At 39.1% G+C, this 19,055-nt stretch overlaps 1 protein-coding gene across 5 annotated transcripts in view; it reads left to right on the top strand.

The window, feature by feature from the left end:
* The window catches only part of Gale (UDP-galactose 4'-epimerase), a 245,840-nt gene extending 228,503 nt beyond the window's left edge, over nt 1-17,337 (top strand). For all 5 annotated transcript variants that reach the window (XM_067791398.1, XM_067791397.1, XM_067791395.1 and 2 more), the window contains 2 exons: nt 16,360-16,650; nt 16,709-17,337. In XM_067791398.1, the coding sequence (XP_067647499.1) occupies nt 16,360-16,650; nt 16,709-17,230 (813 nt within the window). In that variant the 3' untranslated portion in view covers nt 17,231-17,337. The remainder of the gene's footprint in view (nt 1-16,359; nt 16,651-16,708) is intronic.
* The last annotated feature ends 1,718 nt before the right edge of the window (nt 17,338-19,055 follow it).

The raw sequence follows: 19,055 nt of genomic DNA, 5'->3' as shown, positions 1-19,055 counted from the left end.
AATAACCCAGTTGTTTCAAGCTTTCACAGTAGTGTTGCTGATGCTCATGGCTATTCCACAAGTGGCTCATCGAATGAAAGTGATGATAGCGAATAATAACATAATTATAAAAGATAACCTACCCTATAACTTTTTGTTGGATCAGGTTTTATTTAATTTAAATCTATTGGCTTTTCTACTTTGTATGATACTTTACTTTTAAAATTTTTGAATAAGTAATTTTCACATAATTAATTTAGATATTTACATTGTTATTATTATTATTGTAATTCGCTTTTACATTCCTGACTGGTACTATAAAATAATTTTGTAAAAATTGTAGTGCCAGGATAAATACTCAAATAAATACAAAATATGTATGTACATATGTACAGTCACTCACATAAATAAATAGACACCCCTTTTTGGACAATTCTTACAATTTTCGCTTTCGCAAATATATTTTAACTAATTTCCCATAAGAAAATTTGTCACGATCTATAACAAAAACTAAATTATATTTAAGAAATGTTTGAAAAATTCGACGAATTTTCATAAAAAATTTAAATTTTTTTTCGGAACCGTTAGAATTTTTTAGAGTATTGCGATTTGTAGTCCATTCAATTTAAGTACAATAAAGTAATATTCTTAAGTTCTTTAAATTTTTTTGGATCTATGTCACTTATTCACATGAGTTACTGTATATGAAATAAGCAAATGTATGCATATGAAGTAAAATTTTGGAAAAAAGTCAAAAAAAAGAACATGGCTGAAAAAAATGACGTAGTTGTAATAAATGACTGCATATGAAACGGAAAATCTCATAAAATAATTTTGTCCAGCTAGCTTGTTCTACACGAAACACTGTGCAGTGATCGGATAACAATTACTCACCGCGATGCCTTCTTTGGTGTGACGTGATGTTATAATAGATAAAATGATGTGATGTGCGGTACTGCGATGTATGATAGTGTGATATGATAGAGGGGGATGTGATGTGTTGATTGTGCTGTCGAGCCTTCTTTTCAATGATTTACCTTCTTTTCAATAATTTACCTGTATTTATGTTTTTAGATGTTGCGTGGTTATTGTTGGTATGATTGTTGCAAGTCGTTGTGCTGGTTTTATGGTGAACGTGGCTTGTTGTATTTCGCTGGTGTTTGCGATGGGCTGGTGTGGTTATAATAAGCGATGTGGTTGGTTCTGGGTGTATGATATTTTGCGGTGTTGATGCGTATTTGTCTTTGGATGTTTGGTCGTGAGTGCTGGTGGATGATATTTTGTGCTGCTGATGTATCTTAGTGTTTAGGTGGCTAGTTGTGAATGCGGGTGAATGTTTTCTGATGCTGGTGTGTATCTGAGTTTAGGTGGCTGGCCGTGGCTGCGTGTGAAGGTGGATGTATGTATTTTGTAATTTATCTGTATTTATGTTTTTAGATGTTGCGTGGTTATTGTTGGTATGATTGCTGCAAGTCGTTGTGCTGTGAAATTGGGACCGGGTCCAAACCTCCCATGACGCGGTATTAGATACAGATGATTTAGATCTCCCAGATGACTTCAAACTTATGATTATGTTGCTTATAACATCGGATCCTTTAGTTAACGGTTTAGGGAGATACCTAAGAAAACATTTAAAAGTCTGACTTCAGAAGTCTTAAATTTACTGTCCCCCGATAATGTTGAGGAGTCAATAAATAACCCAGTTGTTTAAAGCTTTCACAGTAGTGTTGCTGATGCTCATGGCTATTCCACAAGTGACTCATCGAATGAAAGTGATGATAGCGAATAATAACATAATTATAAAAGATAACCTACCCTATAACTTTTTGTTGGATCAGGTTTTATTTAATTTAAATCTATTGGCTTTTCTACTTTGTATGATACTTTACTTTTAAAATTTTTTAATAAGTAATTTTCACATAATTAATTTAGATATTTACATTGTTATTATTATTATTGTAATTCGCTTTTACATTCCTGACTGGTACTATAAAATAATTTTGTAAAAATTGTAGTGCCAGGATAAATACTCAAATAAATACAAAATATGTATGTACATATGTACAGTCACTCACATAAATAAATAGACACCTTTTTGGACAATTCTTACAATTTTCGCTTTCGCAAATATATTTTAACTAATTTCCCATAAGAAAATTTGTCACGATCTATAACAAAAACTAAATTATATTTAAAAAATGTTTGAAAAATTCGACGAATTTTCATAAAAAATTTTAATATTTTTTTCGGAACCGTTAGAATTTTTTAGAGTATTGAGATTTGTAGTCCATTCAATTTAAGTACAATAAAGTAATATTCTTAAGTTCTTTAAATTTTTTTGGATCTATGTCACTTATTCACATGAGTTACTGTATATGAAATAAGCAAATGTATGCATATGAAGTAAAATTTTGGAAAAAAGTCAAAAAAAAGAACATATGGCTGAAAAAAATGACGTAGTTGTAATAAATGACTGCATATGAAACGGAAAATCTCATAAAATAATTTTGTCCAGCTAACTTGTTCTACACGAAACACTGTGCAGTGATCGGATAACAATTACTCACCGCGATGCCTCCTTTGGTGTGACGTGATGTTATAATAGATAAAATGATGTGATGTGCGGTACTGCGATGTATGATAGTGTGATATGATGGAGGGGGATGTGATGTGTTGATTGTGCTGTCGAGCCTTTTTTTCAATGATTTACCTTCTTTTCAATAATTTACCTGTATTTATGTTTTTAGATGTTGCGTGGTTATTGTTGGTATGATTGTTGCAAGTCGTTGTGCTGGTTTTATGGTGAACGTGGCTTGTTGTATTTCGCTGGTATGTTTGCGATGGGCTGGTGTGGTTATAATAAGCGATGTGGTTGGTTCTGGGTGTATGATATTTTGCGGTGTTGATGCGTATTTGTCTTTGGATGTTTGGTTGTGAGTGCTGGTGGATGATATTTTGTGCTGCTGATGTGTCTTAGTGTGCGGGTGAATGTTTTCTGGTGCTGGTGTGTATCTGAGTTTAGGTGGCTGGCCGTGGCTGCGTGTGAAGGTGGATGTATGTATGATCTTGGTGTTGTTTGCGTTTCGATGTATCCTTTTATTTGGAGTCTGGTTATGGCGTTTTATACGAGGGAATGTATGTCGACTTGGTATTCGGTGCAGTGTGCTTTAGTTTTAGGTTTGTGTGCTTGCGGCTCAGTGTGTTGATCTGGATTGTTATGGTGTGCTTACAGGTCGGGTGGTTATATTTGGCTACGGTGCCTCACACCGGACGTGCTGGTGAATCTTCAGGCTAATGGTATCGACGTTCCTGCAGCGAAAATCATAAAACAAAATATATAAGTCGGGTGTACATACTTTATTTGGTTGAAAGCAATTTAGTCCCGTTTTCTCACGTAACTTCCAAGGTTTATCTGGCAGACAAAATTTCTATTTAAGCGCAGAAAAAAACCTCTAAAGTTCACCTGAGAAAACGGAACTAAATTTGTTCTCGGATTTAGTCACTTAAGGGAGGATGGTTTCACTTACCTGTGTTATTGGTGGTGACTCCGTTGGTGGTTAACTGTTGTCATCCGCTAGCTTGCGGCACCCTTTTTTATTCACTAGGTATGCCGTTCCTTAAGGGAAATGGTAACTTTGCACTTAAACTTTTAACCTTTTTTTTCACTGCACTCGCGGCTTAAAGCATACGCACGTCGCTTTCACTTTAGACTTTTGAAAGGGAAAGATGGAATGGTGGCCCTTTTACAGGCAATCTTTTTTTCCACTGCCACTACCGTTTTGCGTTGACTGTCAAACCATTTTTCTTCTTGTTCAAAGTCACTCAAAGATCCTGGAATGCTTTGAACATATCGCGTGGAATGCTAGGTAAGATAACCACACACACAGACACGTAATACAGAGGCGATTTGCTGTTTGTTGGCATGCTTACTTGCAGAAATAGCTTTGAGTAGTCATGCAAATACAGGGGCGTAGTTTATACAAAGGCTGTCGTTACAAAATTGGCGAGAAGCTGCATTGTATATATATATCAAATGCGCAATTCCCAAAAATCGTGAGTAGAAATTAAATTTCTTAATCCCCGCTCACGCCCCGACATAATTAAAAATCTAATATTTGTGGAGTTTTGCATTTGAATATTGTACATACATATATGTATGTATAGAATTATTCATTTGCCCTCATAGCGATAAACGCATTAAAGAAATTAAGATTTGCTTGCCCCCTCTCTCCCTCTACCCTTCATACATACAAAGTTAAATTATTCAAATAATAATCCACAAATCGAAGAATAATCCTCCTTGAAATAATTAATATTCCCAATTTTAATTAAAGTTTGATATTTGTGGATTTCCCAATAGGATTCATAAATACATACATATATATCCCCAATAATTTTTTGCAATCATAAATTTTAAGATTTCGTGAATACATATATAAGTCCCGTATTGCAAAAAGGAAAGGCAGTTCACCCCCAAAACAGTGCATTTCCAATATACCTATTCGTATGTATGTATGTGCATATGTAATAATTAACTGGTAGACAGGGACCCTAAATAAACTTATAAAACTCTCACTTTTTCAAATGTCTTTAATTAGCGTTTTCAACTTCTCTTCTCAAATACTCACAAATATTAAAAATCCCTCAAATATATAACAATTATATATCCCATTGAAAAAAAAAAAAATTTTTTTTTCTTCACTCATATATATATATACGCATATATACTCATATATACACACGTTTATAAAAGTGCGGTACGGTGATACAATTTTATTTTTGTTGCTCTCTCAAGCGGGTACAGTGGTACGAATTCACGGTTCGCGTTATTAAATATAATTTCAAAAGGTCAAAAAGTATATTTCTCTTGTCGTGAATTTTGCATTGCGGTGATAAATCTTTCTTTAAGTCGTCAACTCACTCTCTCTCTCTCAGGCTCTCTCCCTCACTCTCAGGCTCTCTCCCTCGCTTGCTCACTTTATGTTAGGTGTCCCCCAAAGAAGCCAATCAAAAAGCCCCACAATGAGTGACGACGAGAAATCCCAAGGCAGCTCCAAAGATCAACGCCAAACGCGCCAAACCACAAAAAAAAAAAAATAAGCAAATGTTCACAGCAAACAAATTCATCTCGGAAACGGATAATTTCACGGACTACTGTGCTCGATTCAGGTCCACCCCTATTAACGAAAACACGGAATCGTCCCTGAAAATTAAAGATACCAATATTGATAGGTTTTGGGACCGGGTCCAAACCTCCCATGACGCGGTATTAGATACAGATGATTTAGATCTCTCAGATGACTTCAAACCGGTCGCGTTTAATAAATACCGGTCATGTCTAATTATCTATGAGGACACAAAAGCCCAGATGGGGGACCAACTTATGTTGCTCCAACAAGCAAATATTCCCATAGCCGCCCCCACCGCATCACTTCCCAGAGATGGAACAGGTTTCGGCTTAAAAATCCCGCCTTGTGATACAGAAGTATTTTATGGGGGTTATGAACAATGGCCGTCATTTCATGACATGTTCACGGCGGTTTATATTAACCACCCAAAACTCACAAAAGCCCAGAAGTTATACCACCTCCGGTATAAAACACAAGGCAAAGCCGGCGAAATAGTCAAACAGTTCCCACTCAGTGATGCCAATTTTGAATTGGCGTGGGAAGCCCTAAGGTCGCGCTATGAAAATCGCAGGATTCTGGTTGACAACCAAATAAAAACCCTTATGAACTTAAAACCAATTCCTATTGAAAATAGCGAGGATATACAGAAATTGCAATCATCCGTGAATAATTGCCTCCAAATTCTCGCCACACAGCAAGTTTCAACAGAAAGTTGGGATCCAATCCTCATTTATCTGGTCACCTCTAAACTCCCGGAGAACACGGTAACTCTGTGGGAACAGTCTCTAACCTCCCGGAAAGATCTCCCCAACTGGTCCCAAATGAACCAATTTCTGACTACTCGCTATGAGGTGGTAGAAAGAGTAGACCAATGGCGCCCCTCTAAACCCACATCGGCCCCCGCTAGCACAAGCTACTCTAAACAAAATAATTATGCATTCAGAGGCAACAATCTAGAAAAATCCAATCCGGGGATTCACTCCCATGCTACAGAACATCGCACAATGTACAAATGCGCATATTGCAAAACCTCCGAGCACCCCCTGTACAGCTGTGCAAAATTCGCTAGAATACCAGTCCATGATCGGAACAAGTTCGTGAGAGACAATCACATGTGCTTTAACTGCCTATCCCAATCCCACGTTCTAAGAGATTGCAAAAGCACATTCAAGTGTGTTCACTGCCGACAACAGCACAACTCAGCTCTCCATGATGATGCGACCTCTAGCACATCATCAACACCCAGAATGCATAAAGCCACAGCCCAAGTAGCAACTACCACCCCCCCCCCCCCCCCCCTGATGTCAGTCACCCAACTCCCCACTCTCCGGAAGACAACCGCGATCAACCTACGTGTTCAAAAAATGCCCACGTACAATCTTTCTACTCGGACAATGAAAGTAAAGTACTACTCCCGACGGCAATCGTCTCTGTAGAACACCGAGATGAACTCTTCAAACTCAGAGCCCTAATTGACCAAGGGTCAGAACGGAGCTTTATCTCCTCCAAAACTCAAATAAAACTGCGTCTACCATGCCGAGCATCTAATTTCGAAATATCAGGCATGGGTGGAAGAGTGGTTCAAACATCGAACAAACTATGCGCTCTAACTCTAGTCTCGAACGATTTAATCACAAGGATCCAAGCACAAGCTATTGTCCTACCCCAGTTAACCAAGGTGTTACCCAATCAATCCCACCCTAGCACAGCGTGAAAAATGGGCGCATCTAACCTTCGCAGATGCAAACTGCCACTCCCCATCCCAGATTGACTTAGTCATTGGCAGTGACCTTATCCCGCAGATAATGCTAGAAGGTGTTGAGAAAATCTCCCCGAACCTTCTAGCGCAAAACACCATATTTGGGTGGCTCCTTAGTGGTCAAGTCCCTAGCAAGGTAGTTTCGTTCTCAACCCAGGTGGAGGAAGTATCGAACTCCCTCGATTCGCAGTTCAGAAAATTCTGGGAACTGGAAGAAGTATCCACCCCCAAGTGTCTTAATGTTGAAGACACTATATGCGAAGAATTGTATCAGTCCACCACCACTCGCAGAGATGACGGTCGCTATGTAGTGCGACTCCCCTTTAGACGCAGTTTCCCAGAACAGGTAGCCTTAGGTAGATCCCGAACCTCAGCTCTCCAGCAATTTCTTAGCATGGAGAGAAATCTTATCAAAAAAAGCGAGCTTAAATCCCAATATGACCAGGTCTTATTAGAATATCTCACCCTAGGTCATATGGAAGAAACCACTTCCTACGAAAAATGCTCAGACAACAAATACTCGTCGTTCTACCTACCCCATCACGCGGTTATAAAGCCTGAAAAAAGAACTACCAAGGTACGTGTGGTCTTTAATGGATCAAAGAAATCAACTTCCGGTAATTCTCTGAATGATGTTCTCTATACCGGTCCCACCCTACAACCCGATTTGATGCTATTAATACTCAAAGGGCGCACGTACCAATTTGTTTTCAACGGCGATGTAGAAAAAATGTACCGCCAAATTCTCTTACATGAGGAGGACCAAGATTACCAAAAAATTATTTTTCGCTCAGCCCCCAATGGTTCAATTCAAGATTTTAAGCTTAAAACCGTCACATTCGGTCTTAATTGCGCTCCCTATCTGGCAATACGTACCTTGCACGAGCTCTCTAAAGACGTCAATAAGACCATCCCTAAAGCATCTAAGATATTAAAAGACGAGACATATGTAGACGACATACTTTCTGGCGGGCACTCCGTCCTCTCAGCTGCAGAGTCCCTCTCGCAAGTCAGGCAAGCCCTTACGTCAGCAGGCTTCCCCCTTAGAAAAATCACGGCAAACCATCCTGAAATAATTGAAACTATTCCCACAGCAGACTTGCTGGATTCCCAGTTTCTCGAATTCGAAAAAGCAAGTACGACGAAAACGCTCGGGGTTCAATGGAATGCCATAAAGGACTCATTTTCGTACACCGTTGAATCCATCCCAGTAACCACCGGGAGCACAACTTTTCGACCCCGCAGGATGGCTAACGCCGATAATGATTCAAGCCAAAATTCTCTTGCAAGAGCTGTGGCTTTATGGAACTGACTGGGACGAACAGGTGAAACCCCTCCGCCTCGCAAAGTGGACGCAGTTCACACATAACCTCCACGCCATAACAGGGATTCAAATTCCTCGTTGGGTCAATTACTCCCCTGACCAACCCACGGAGCTGCATGGCTTTTGCGACGCGTCGGAGAACGCTTACTGCGCCAGCATTTATGTCCGAACGACGGTAGGACAAAACACAACCTCTCATCTCCTGGTCTCTAAAAGCAAAGTGGCACCCCTAAAATCCACTAGCTTGCCACGGCTGGAATTGTGTGGAGCTCTGCTCCTAGCGAAGCTAGTCTCCGTCGTTCAATCCCAACTCAATCTCAGTCCGCCTACCTTGACGCTGTGGTCGGACTCCGAAATAGTGCTCGCATGGCTAGAAAAGCCCCCCTATACATGGAGAACCTTCGTAGCAAATCGAACCGCGCAAATAATCGATCTGGTTGGAAACGCCACTTGGCGACATGTACGCAGTTCCGAAAACCCCGCCGACATGGGCACACGAGGATGCAAACCTCTTGATTTGGCAGCTTCCTCCCTGTGGTGGAAAGGCCCAGAATGGCTCATCAGTCCCCCGGAATCATGGCCCAAAGACTTGCGCCGCCCCTCCGTAAGTCCACCCGAAGTCCGCCGAATCGAAGCATTACATGCCAGCGAAGAAGAACCCGATATTCTGGATAGATTTTCCTCGTTTCCGCGTGCCCTGAGAGTTCTAACTCACGTGCTGCGCTTCATACGCATCCTTAAAACCCGCGCGGGCCACATACCAGCTTCCCCTTTAACCCTTACCCACGACGACTTCCGAAACACGAAACTCAAGCTAACCGCCTTAACTCAGTCCCGATATTTCCCCAAGGAAAAGGCATCGTTGCTAGCATCGAAGCCTATCGACAAACGGAGCCCCCTTCTCACCCTTAATCCATATTTGGATGAAAATGGAGTGCTCCGAGTCCGCGGTCGCCTAGTTGACTCAACACTAACCTACAACGAAAGCCACCCCATTATTATCCCCGAAAAATCCCGATATGCTGCACTTTTCCTACACTTCCTGCATGAACTTTTCTTGCACGCCGAAGTCCGTCTCACGCAGCAAACGATTAGACAAGAACTTTACATTCCTCGGCTCAAGCCACTCATCAAAAAATGCATTTTTCAATGTAAAACATGCACCGTCCACAAGCAGCAAATGCGCTCCCAAATAATGGCAGCCTTGCCACCCGCATGATGCACTTTCGCTCCCCCTTCACCACAACGGGTGTTGATTTTGCTGGCCCTTTTTTGATAAAAGCATCCATGCTAAGATCGCCTACCCTCGTGAAAGGTTACGTGGCCGTTTTTGTTTGCTTCACGACAAAAGCGGTACACCTTGAGGTGTGCTCAAATCTCACCTCTGAGGCCTTTCTGGCTGCGTTTGCCCGTTTTGTTGGACGTCGAGGCTATCCCGCAACTATGATGAGCGATAATGGCACAACCTTTGTAGGTGCCAAACGAGCTACGGAAAAGGAATTTGTGACCTTCTCCAACGAAGTATCCCGAGAAGTCGTCAAAAAATACGCCGCTCAAGGCATAAAATGGAAGTTTATACCCCCCAGCACTCCTCATATGGGCGGCTTATGGGAAGCTGCGGTCAAAAGTTTTAAAACACACCTCAAGAAGTCAGTCGGATCTCACAAATTTACTTTCGAGGAATTTACCACCCTGCTAATACGAATAGAGGCCGTGTTAAAGTCACGCCCCATCTCCCCGCTATCTCAGGATCCCTCTGACTTTACCGCGCTCACTCCGGGATATTTCCTTCGGGGAACCCCTTTACTAGCGATTCCTGAAGCCGACCATGAGAACCTATCTCTGCTCAATCGATGGGAAAAGGTCAAGGTGATCCATCACCAGTTTAGTCGACGATGGAAGGAGGATTACCTCAAGGACCTCCACAAACGGTATCGTTGGAAAGACACCCGCATTGAGCCAAAAGTCGGTGAGTGTGTCCTCGTCAAGGACGATACACTTCCTCCCACCGAATGGCGCCTCGGACGCATCGAACGAGCACGCCCCGGCCCGGATGGCCACATTCGTGTCGTCGAGGTGCGCACCCAATCCGGCATTCTCACACAGCCGATAGTAAAACTCTGTTTTCTGCCTCCGGCGGATCGTCCGCCCAGTCCCCAAGCGACCGACTCACAAGACCGCTGAGTCCTAAGGACTTATCCCGGCAAATCACCGTATCCTCCTAATCTCAAAAACAACAATTAAAATCCCGCTCCATCTCATAGTTACAATCATCAATATACCCCTCACTAAAGTCATATGAATACGACTCGTTTCAGGCGAACATGGATGTTACACCAACTCCAAGGCCAAGAACGTCGATACGCTCTCAAGTGGTGGTGGCTAGCAATCACTCCAAGCGCCAAAACAACAACTCCAACAATAACTTCATGCAATGTCGCGTATGCGCTCGCAATCTTGGGCTACGTACTTGCCCACTCTTTCGGGGCATGCAGCCGTCGCAGCGGTACCTCCTGGCACGAACCCATGGGTATTGTACCAATTGTCTGGCGCTATCACACGCGACGAGTGAGTGTACGTCGCCCATTATGTGCCGAATTTGTGCACTGCCACACCACACCATGCTCCACCGGGCCCCACCACCACCAACACCATCGAGCCATGCCGCACCAACACCTCTAGTGCCTCCGACACCGGCACCACGCTCTAACTCTCGCCGCCGCCGCCAGCGCCCACAACAACAAGCCGTCAACAGTCGTTACAATCCGACCACAGTCACGATCCCAAAAGCACGGACCGTTCGGTGCTCAGCAGCAGGCCTTCAGACGGCTTCACACCGAGGCAAGGTGGCAAACATCCTCATGAACGAGGCCATCAGAGCGCTGGAGCAGCTCAGATTGACATTAGCCGGCAAACGCGTCTAGGCGGGGCAAGATGTTCAAGCGAGCGATTAGCGCACGCACCCTTTACTACTGAATTTGTACCCTTTGAATTAATAACCCTAATCACCACACCACGGTAACGCACCCAACACTTTAAATGCGTGGTTGGCAACGCGTGCGCTACTCGCTCGCCTGAACGAGCATCAGCTGTCAATCTTGTTGACATTTTTTTTATTATATCTTTTTATCACACGAATAAATTAAATTCATTCCGTAATTTTGTGCAAATCATCTCGGTGTGCCGAAAAGCAAAATTTTTTAATAAAACCCTATTGTGAACTGAATGGAAAAAAAGAAATAGTTGTGTTTCAAAATTTAAGAAAGTGCTCTAGAAGTCGTGAAGGTTGTCCAGTGCTCCATACCGACAATTTTACTTGTGGTTTCGTGGTACTGCCCACTTAAGGATTGCCCTCAGCTCTCATAAGCCACCACCTCGCCGCCATCCATTCGTCACCGTAGTCAACCATAACGCCTCAACATCATCACCAGTACCGCATCAGACCCCGCATCCCCAAGAAATGCAGCAACGGAGCTGTACATTTAGAAATAAGGTTTTTCTATTAGAAGAAAATTTGTCTAAGCGGGGTCGCCCCTCGGCAGTGTTTGGCAAGCGCTCCGGGTGTATTTCTGCCATGAAAAGCTCTCAGTGAAAACTCATCTGCCTTGCAGACGCCGTTCGGAATCGGCATAAAATCATGTAGGTCCCATCCGGCCAATTTGTAGGGAAAATCAAGAGGAGCACGACGCCAATTGGAAGAGAAGCTCGGTCTTAGATCTCTTCGGAGGTTATCGCGCCTTACATTTATTTTTTTTTATTCACCCCCACAATAGTTGCGGATAAGCAAAATATTTCGGTGCAGTGAAATAACTCCCAATGAAATAAGTCCCAATAAAAATGAAATAACTCCCAGCTTTAATAAATGAAATAACTCCCAAAGAAGGAAATGAAAGAACTCCCAATATTTGCCAGTTATTTCATAATGAAACCACAAGTCCCAAAAAAATGAAATAACTCCCAAATGGAATAAGTCCCAAAAAAATGAAATAAATCCAAAATCAAAATTTGAAATGGTCAGCCCAATTCTAAACGAAAATTCCGTGCGAGTTTTTTCCCTTCTCCCATTCCTCGTATTCTAAATAAAAATTCCTTGTGAGTTTTTTCACTTGTCCCTTTCCTCCTATTCTGAACAATGTTCGAAAAAGTGGAAACCGGTTATGGGAGAAAAGTAGGTATTATGAATGTGAGGAAGAGGGAGATTTCTTTGCCATTTCATAGGAGTTTTTTCACTAGTTAAATTAAAGGGAATGCATCAAAATAGTTAAAGGAAATTCGTTCTTTTAAGAAAGAACACTTATTTGTACAAATTTGTGCTAAAATATGTATTTACATTCTACCACAATATTCTCACTGTTAATACAACAACAACAACAACAACCACAATATTCTTTATTTTAAGTCGAAAAGTATATCATAAGCAACGGAAGAGCTCTTTGTATATTTGATGCAGCCATCTAGAAATTGCGCAAGGATTTTTTAAGAAGGCTTAATTAGATTTTGGCATATGGCGAAAGGCGAACTCAACTCGACGTGGCCGCCAGAAAATGCTTTGCAGAATGAAAGCAGGCAACTCCGGCGGATTTGTTATCCCGCCGTCTTCTTCTTATGCTCCTCTGTTGATGTTGCTGTGGCACCAATTCATTACTCATTTGAGTGAATACCACATGAAATGCAATAATGTGCATTGTTTATACCTTATTTCTTAATTTCAAACGAATTCGCAACAATAATTAAACTTTTCAATTTTTTTAATAAAATAAGAATGCGCAACGAAATTTCAACCTAGAAAATTTGAAATTCCTATTCCCCAATTTTTCTTCTCCCTAGGAGAAAAAAATTGGAGGAATTTTTCCGCGGGAATAAAAAAATCCGCGAGAACAAAATTCCGCGAGAATATTTAGAATTGCTCTGGGTATCTTTATACTATATAATCAGTTACAATGAGGTTTGAAAAATACAGCAAACTATTATGTACATATGTAAAAGTTACAATTACAAGAAAACTTGAATAGTGTCGTCGAAGTAAACGTAATTTATTTAAAAAATCGCATTTTTTTATGAAATTAACATAATTTATTAAAAGTAAAAAATAAAAGGAACAAGTCTGTAGTACACCCTTCTGCGTAGAAGGACATCACCGTGGCGGTAGCCCCGGTTATACCACACACCCGGACTTGGCATGGCGTAGCCCAGGGTTAATTTTTATAAGCGCGGCCGAAGGCCGCCTATGCAAAAAGGTGTTCTACGCAGAATTACTGTGCATCGCGCGATTTTTGATTCCAAATTTTCTATTTCTTTGTAAAATAAATAAATAGAGTTGAATGAAAAAGGTCCATTTTCCTCGTTGGTACTATTTAAAAATTTTTCATTCGTTGGAACAATTTAAAGCATCTGGTACCACCAAGCAAGCAGTGAATTAGATAAAATGGCTGTATGCTTGTGTTCGCGGAAAGTAAACAAATAAATCATTAAATTTTACAATAATACGCAAATTTAAACAAATGAAAATAGTTGATTGTAGTTTTTTAATCATTATAAAGTGTACTTATGTATAAAATTCTTGTGAAAGTGTTCGTATGTAGATAAAAAGTGATAGTTGTACCATGGTAACTTTAACTACTAGTTACTAGTAAATTGTTAATAACAATTAAAAATTACTTACTGATTCTCGTTGGGGAACTCCCTGAGAACCTATGTGCAAAATTTCAAAGTTCAAACCTCTTTGGTTTACGAATAAAACCAATTGGTCCCTTAATGTATAGCAGACCCATAGAAACTGTTAGAAGAACGTCAAAGTTTGATAAAATTGTATTTTTAAGAAAATGAAATAACTCCCAACAAAAATCAAATAACTCCCAATGCCTGAATTACAAACAATGAAGTAAGTCCCAATAAAAATGAAATAACTCCCAATCTCAAAAAATTATGAAATAACTCCCAAAGAAATTTTATTGGGGATTATTTCATTTGGGAGTTATTTCATTATGAAATAATTACCAGCAAAAATTATGAAATAAGTCCCAATGAATTGGGAGCTATTTCATAAAGAAATAAGTCCCAATTTGTATGGAAAATATTTGGGGGTTATTTCATTTTTTTGTTGGGAGTTATTGCATTTGGAAGTTATTTCACTGCGCCAAATATTTCTGATCATATAGTAAAAAAGTGTCAATATCGCAACTTAGCGATCATTCTCACTATTCTTAATTTTGATTTAGCAGTACTTGTGCAATATATCCAAAAATTGCGGTGGAGTTCAAGTTTTTTTTATTCTCTTCTAAACTTTTAATTTAGAATAAAAATTCACTTAATTTAACTTATAAAAAGTAACGGTACTCATCACCTGATCGATGAATAAATAAAAAAGTAGGGTTGCCATGTATGGAAAACTTCCAAATATAATAAAAAAGATCGTTTGGGATACATACATTTACTAACAAGCTCTGAATTTTAGTTTGTTTCGGTGACCTTTTTTATGGAAAAACGTGGCCAAAATTATTAATTAACAAAATTCCATGTTTGAGGAAGTCCTGATAAAAGCGCGCAGAAGGGTGTACTACGTAGAAGGACATCACCGTGGCGGTAGCCACGGTTATACCACACACCCGGACTTGGCATGGCGTAGCCTAGGGTTATTTTTTATAAGCGCCGCCGAAGGCCGCTTATGCAGAATGGTGTTCTACGCCGAATTACTGTGCATCGCGCGATTTTTTATTCCAAATTTTCTATTTGTTTGTAAAATAAATAAATAGAGTTGAATGAAAAAGGTCCATTTTCCTCGTTGGTACTATTTAAAAATTTTTCATTCGTTGGAACAATTTAAAGCATCTGGTACCACCAAGCAAGCAGTGAATTAGATAAAATGGCTGTATGCTTGTGTTCGCGGAAAGTAAACAAATAAATCATTAAATTTTACAATAATACGCAAATTTAAACAAATGATAATAGTTGATTGTGGTTTTATAAACATTATAAAGTGTACTTATGTATAAAATTCTTGTGAAAGTGTTCGTATGTAGATAAAAAGTTACCATGGTAACTTTAACTACTAGTTACTAGTAAATTGTTAATAAAAATAACTTACTGATTCTCGTTGGGGAACTCCCTGAGAACCTATGTGCAAAATTTCAAAGTTCAAACCCCTTTGGTTTACGAATAAAACCAATTGGTCCCTTAATGTATAGCAGACCCATAGAAACTGTTAGAAGAACGTCAAAGTTTGATAAAATTGTATTTTTATGAAAATGAAATAACTCCCAACAAAAATCAAATAACTCCCAATCTGAAAAAACTATGAAATAACTCCCAAAGAAATTTTATTGGGGATTATTTCATTTGGGAGTTATTTCATTATGAAATAATTACCAGCAAAAATTATGAAATAAGTCCCAATGAATTGGGAGCTATTTCATAATGAAATAAGTCCCAATTTGTATGGAAAATATTATTTAATTTTTTTGTTGGGAGTTATTGCATTTGGGAGTTATTTCACTGCACCAAATATTTCTGAACGTATAGTAAAAAAGTGTAAATATCGCAACTTAGCGCACATTCTCACTAGTCTTAATTTTGATTTAGCAGTACTTGTGCAATATATCCAAAAATTGCGGTGGAGTTCAAGTTTTTTTTATTCTCTTCTAAACTTTTAACTTAAAATAAAAATTCACTTAATTTAACTTATAAAAAGTAACTGTACTCATCACCTGATCGATGAATAAATAAAAAAGTAGGGTTGCCATGTATGCAAAACTTCCAAATATAATAAAAAAAATCGTTTTGGATATATACATTTACTAACAAGCTCTGAATTTTAGTTTGTTTCAGTGACCTTTTTTATGGAAAAACGTGGCCAAAATTATTAATTAAAAAAATTCCATGTTTGAGGAAGTCCTGATAAAAGCGCGCAAGTCTATTATTAAAAATGTTGTTCAAAATAATTAAATGGATGTATTCCCCATCGTTTGTCAAAGTTTTATAAAAATATATATCCATGAACTTTTTTGACTTTTGGCCGCTTCGCGACACTGCGGCGTAAGCAACATCAAAATTTTTTAAAAAATTTTTCTAAAATATTTATAAGTGGCTCAAGTTTTTTAACAAATTATATACATACATACATATTTTTCAAAAACTATATATTAACAAGAAAAAAAATCTTTAAATTTCAGCACAAAATCGATATGGTCGCACATTTTGCAGCTCTTAAGGCAGTTGGAGAATCTTGCCGCATACCTCTTCAATACTATCACAATAACATGACTGGCACAAATGTTATTTTAGAAGCTATGGCTGATAACAACGTTTTTAAATTTGTATATAGTTCCAGTGCTACGGTGTATGGTGAACCCAAGTTCTTGCCTGTAACTGAAGATCACCCAACCGGCAACTGCACTAGTCCTTATGGAAAAACTAAGTATTTTACTGAAGAAATTTTAAAAGATTTATGCAAGTCAGATAAGGTATTTATATACGTCATTTAGATATATCAGATTTATATATAATAAATAAACCTTACAGCGCTGGGCTGTGGTTTCATTACGCTATTTCAATCCTGTTGGTGCTCATTCTAGTGGCTGTATTGGTGAAGATCCTAACGGCGAACCTAATAACTTAATGCCGTTCATTGCGCAGGTTGCAGTAGGTCGAAGAGATATTCTACGAATTTACGGTTCAGATTTTCCAACAAGTGACGGTACTGGAGTCCGCGATTATATACATATTGTAGATCTTGCTGAAGGTCACTTAAAAGCTTTGGAAAAATTGAGAAATGTGGCTGAAACAGGGTTTTTTGCTTACAACTTAGGCACCGGTAGGGGATATTCTGTTTTAGATATGGTACACGCATTTGAAAAGGCAAGCAACCGTAAAATAAATTTTGAGTTTACTGACCGCCGGTCGGGTGATGTAGCCACATGTTATGCAGATGCATCACTTGCAGAAATATCTCTTGGCTGGAAAGCTAAACGTGGCATCAAAGAAATGTGTGAAGATACCTGGCGTTGGCAGAGCAATAACCCTAGCGGATATGCCACTAAATAATGGAATTTGGGCACTTTTCATGATGAAGATTAATATCTTTTGTTTTTAGAACTTTCATTTTTCTCTTGCGGTGGAGTTTCAATTACTCAATAAAACTGTCTTTGAAAGTTTTCGTACTTTTTATTGGGTCAAAATTTCAGTTTTTTATATACTGAGTTGGAGCTTTACGGCTGGTAATTATAAGGAAAAAAACTAAATGTTACCTTTTCCTACTATGCGTTTCGATGCTTTCGCATCTTCTGGAAGTTTTTATTTAAAAACGTTTACAACAATGCACATGTCAACTTACAATTTAACAATATTATTATTATTAAATATACTTACATACGTTTTAAAATTTTACAAAATAACATTAAAACGAATTTGGTTACATTTAACCCTCTGTATAGTTACTATATAGCTCATTTGGAGATCTTGTCTCTGTTGCCATCTCCGTACTGTATCACCGCAGTGTGTGCATTATTAATTTTGTCAATATCTTCCTTGAAATTCATAACTCTATGTAGTTGTTGTTGTATGCGAAAACTTTCCATCGTCGTTCTCGCATTTCTCCTATTTTCAAAGTCTAATATACTTGCAAGTCCGCCATGTGATTTTTATTTGTTAAGTCGGCTGCAAGAGTAACTGCCACATACTTTATCTACAAACTAAATGGTAAATCTCTTAATCGTTGTCAAGAGAGTAAAGACTTGCGTGTAATTTTTAATCCAAACTCTCTTTTTCTACATTGACTTCGTTGTTCAAAATTTGTTGCAATTTTTGGGTTCAGTAGACGTAACACCAGTGACTTTAAATACCCTATGACGCTGAAGGCACTTTATATATCCTTGGACAGAAGTCGTCTTGAATATTGCTGAGTAATATGGAATCTTTCTATGAATCTAACTCTTATAAAATTGAGAGAGTTCAAAAAATGTTTACCAAATTTGATTTACGTATGCTTCACTGGTCAGACGGCCTCCCATCGTATACCAGCTGGCGCAAATTGCTTGGTCTTCAGGCTTTGCATGACAGAAGAGCTTTTATCTCACTCATGCTTGCCTATAATGTAGTAAACTTTAGCACGAATTGCTCTGATTTATCTAATTTGTTCATTCAATATATTCCACTGCGTGATCTTCGGCATAATAGATTATTTATCGAAATAACTCATAAAACGAATTATGCTATGAATGAACCTATAACTAGGACTATACCTCTAGCAAATCGATTCAGTAGTTTTCTTAATTTTAATAACAGCTTATATAGGTTTAAGATTGAATTGTTTTCTATTTTTAACTAGCCTGTAAGAAAGCACGTAGTTATCGACATGTAAGAATTGAATTAGATTATGGTCAGCGCAAAGCATTTATCAAACACCAAAGGCATGTCTCAATTGGGTGAATCCAAATTCAAGTGCTTGTGTGGCGCAACCCTCTCAAGGGATTGCCAGCGCAATATGTAGCTTCTCCAACCCAATTGTCAACCTTACCTACCCGTGGCGAATCCTGTTTGATTGCCAGACGAGGTTCTGGCGACCCCAAGTTCCTCAGGAAACTAGGGGGAGGGCGGTATGGCCTAGAAGGTTTAATGTGGTCATATAAATCGTTCCCGAGATGGTCGGGCTTAATAGTGCTTTGTTACCGGAACGTATCGGATCTATATTCCGCAAAGGACCATCAACATCGGTAGTTCTTCCCAAAGTCTTCGGGGAGTGTCTTTATGATCTTTATCGTTAATACAACAACAAAAAAGCATTTTCTTTTAAACTGAATGAATTAAATAAATAAAATGCGCGAGTTACAGCATGTAACCACCACCTTATGCATATAACCTTATGTATACA

The sequence above is a fragment of the Eurosta solidaginis genome, chromosome 5 (assembly GCF_040869045.1).
Source record: "Eurosta solidaginis isolate ZX-2024a chromosome 5, ASM4086904v1, whole genome shotgun sequence".
Classification (NCBI taxonomy): domain Eukaryota; kingdom Metazoa; phylum Arthropoda; class Insecta; order Diptera; family Tephritidae; genus Eurosta; species Eurosta solidaginis.
Note: the sequence above shows the minus strand (reverse complement) of the source record. Positions and strands in the feature narration are given on the sequence as shown.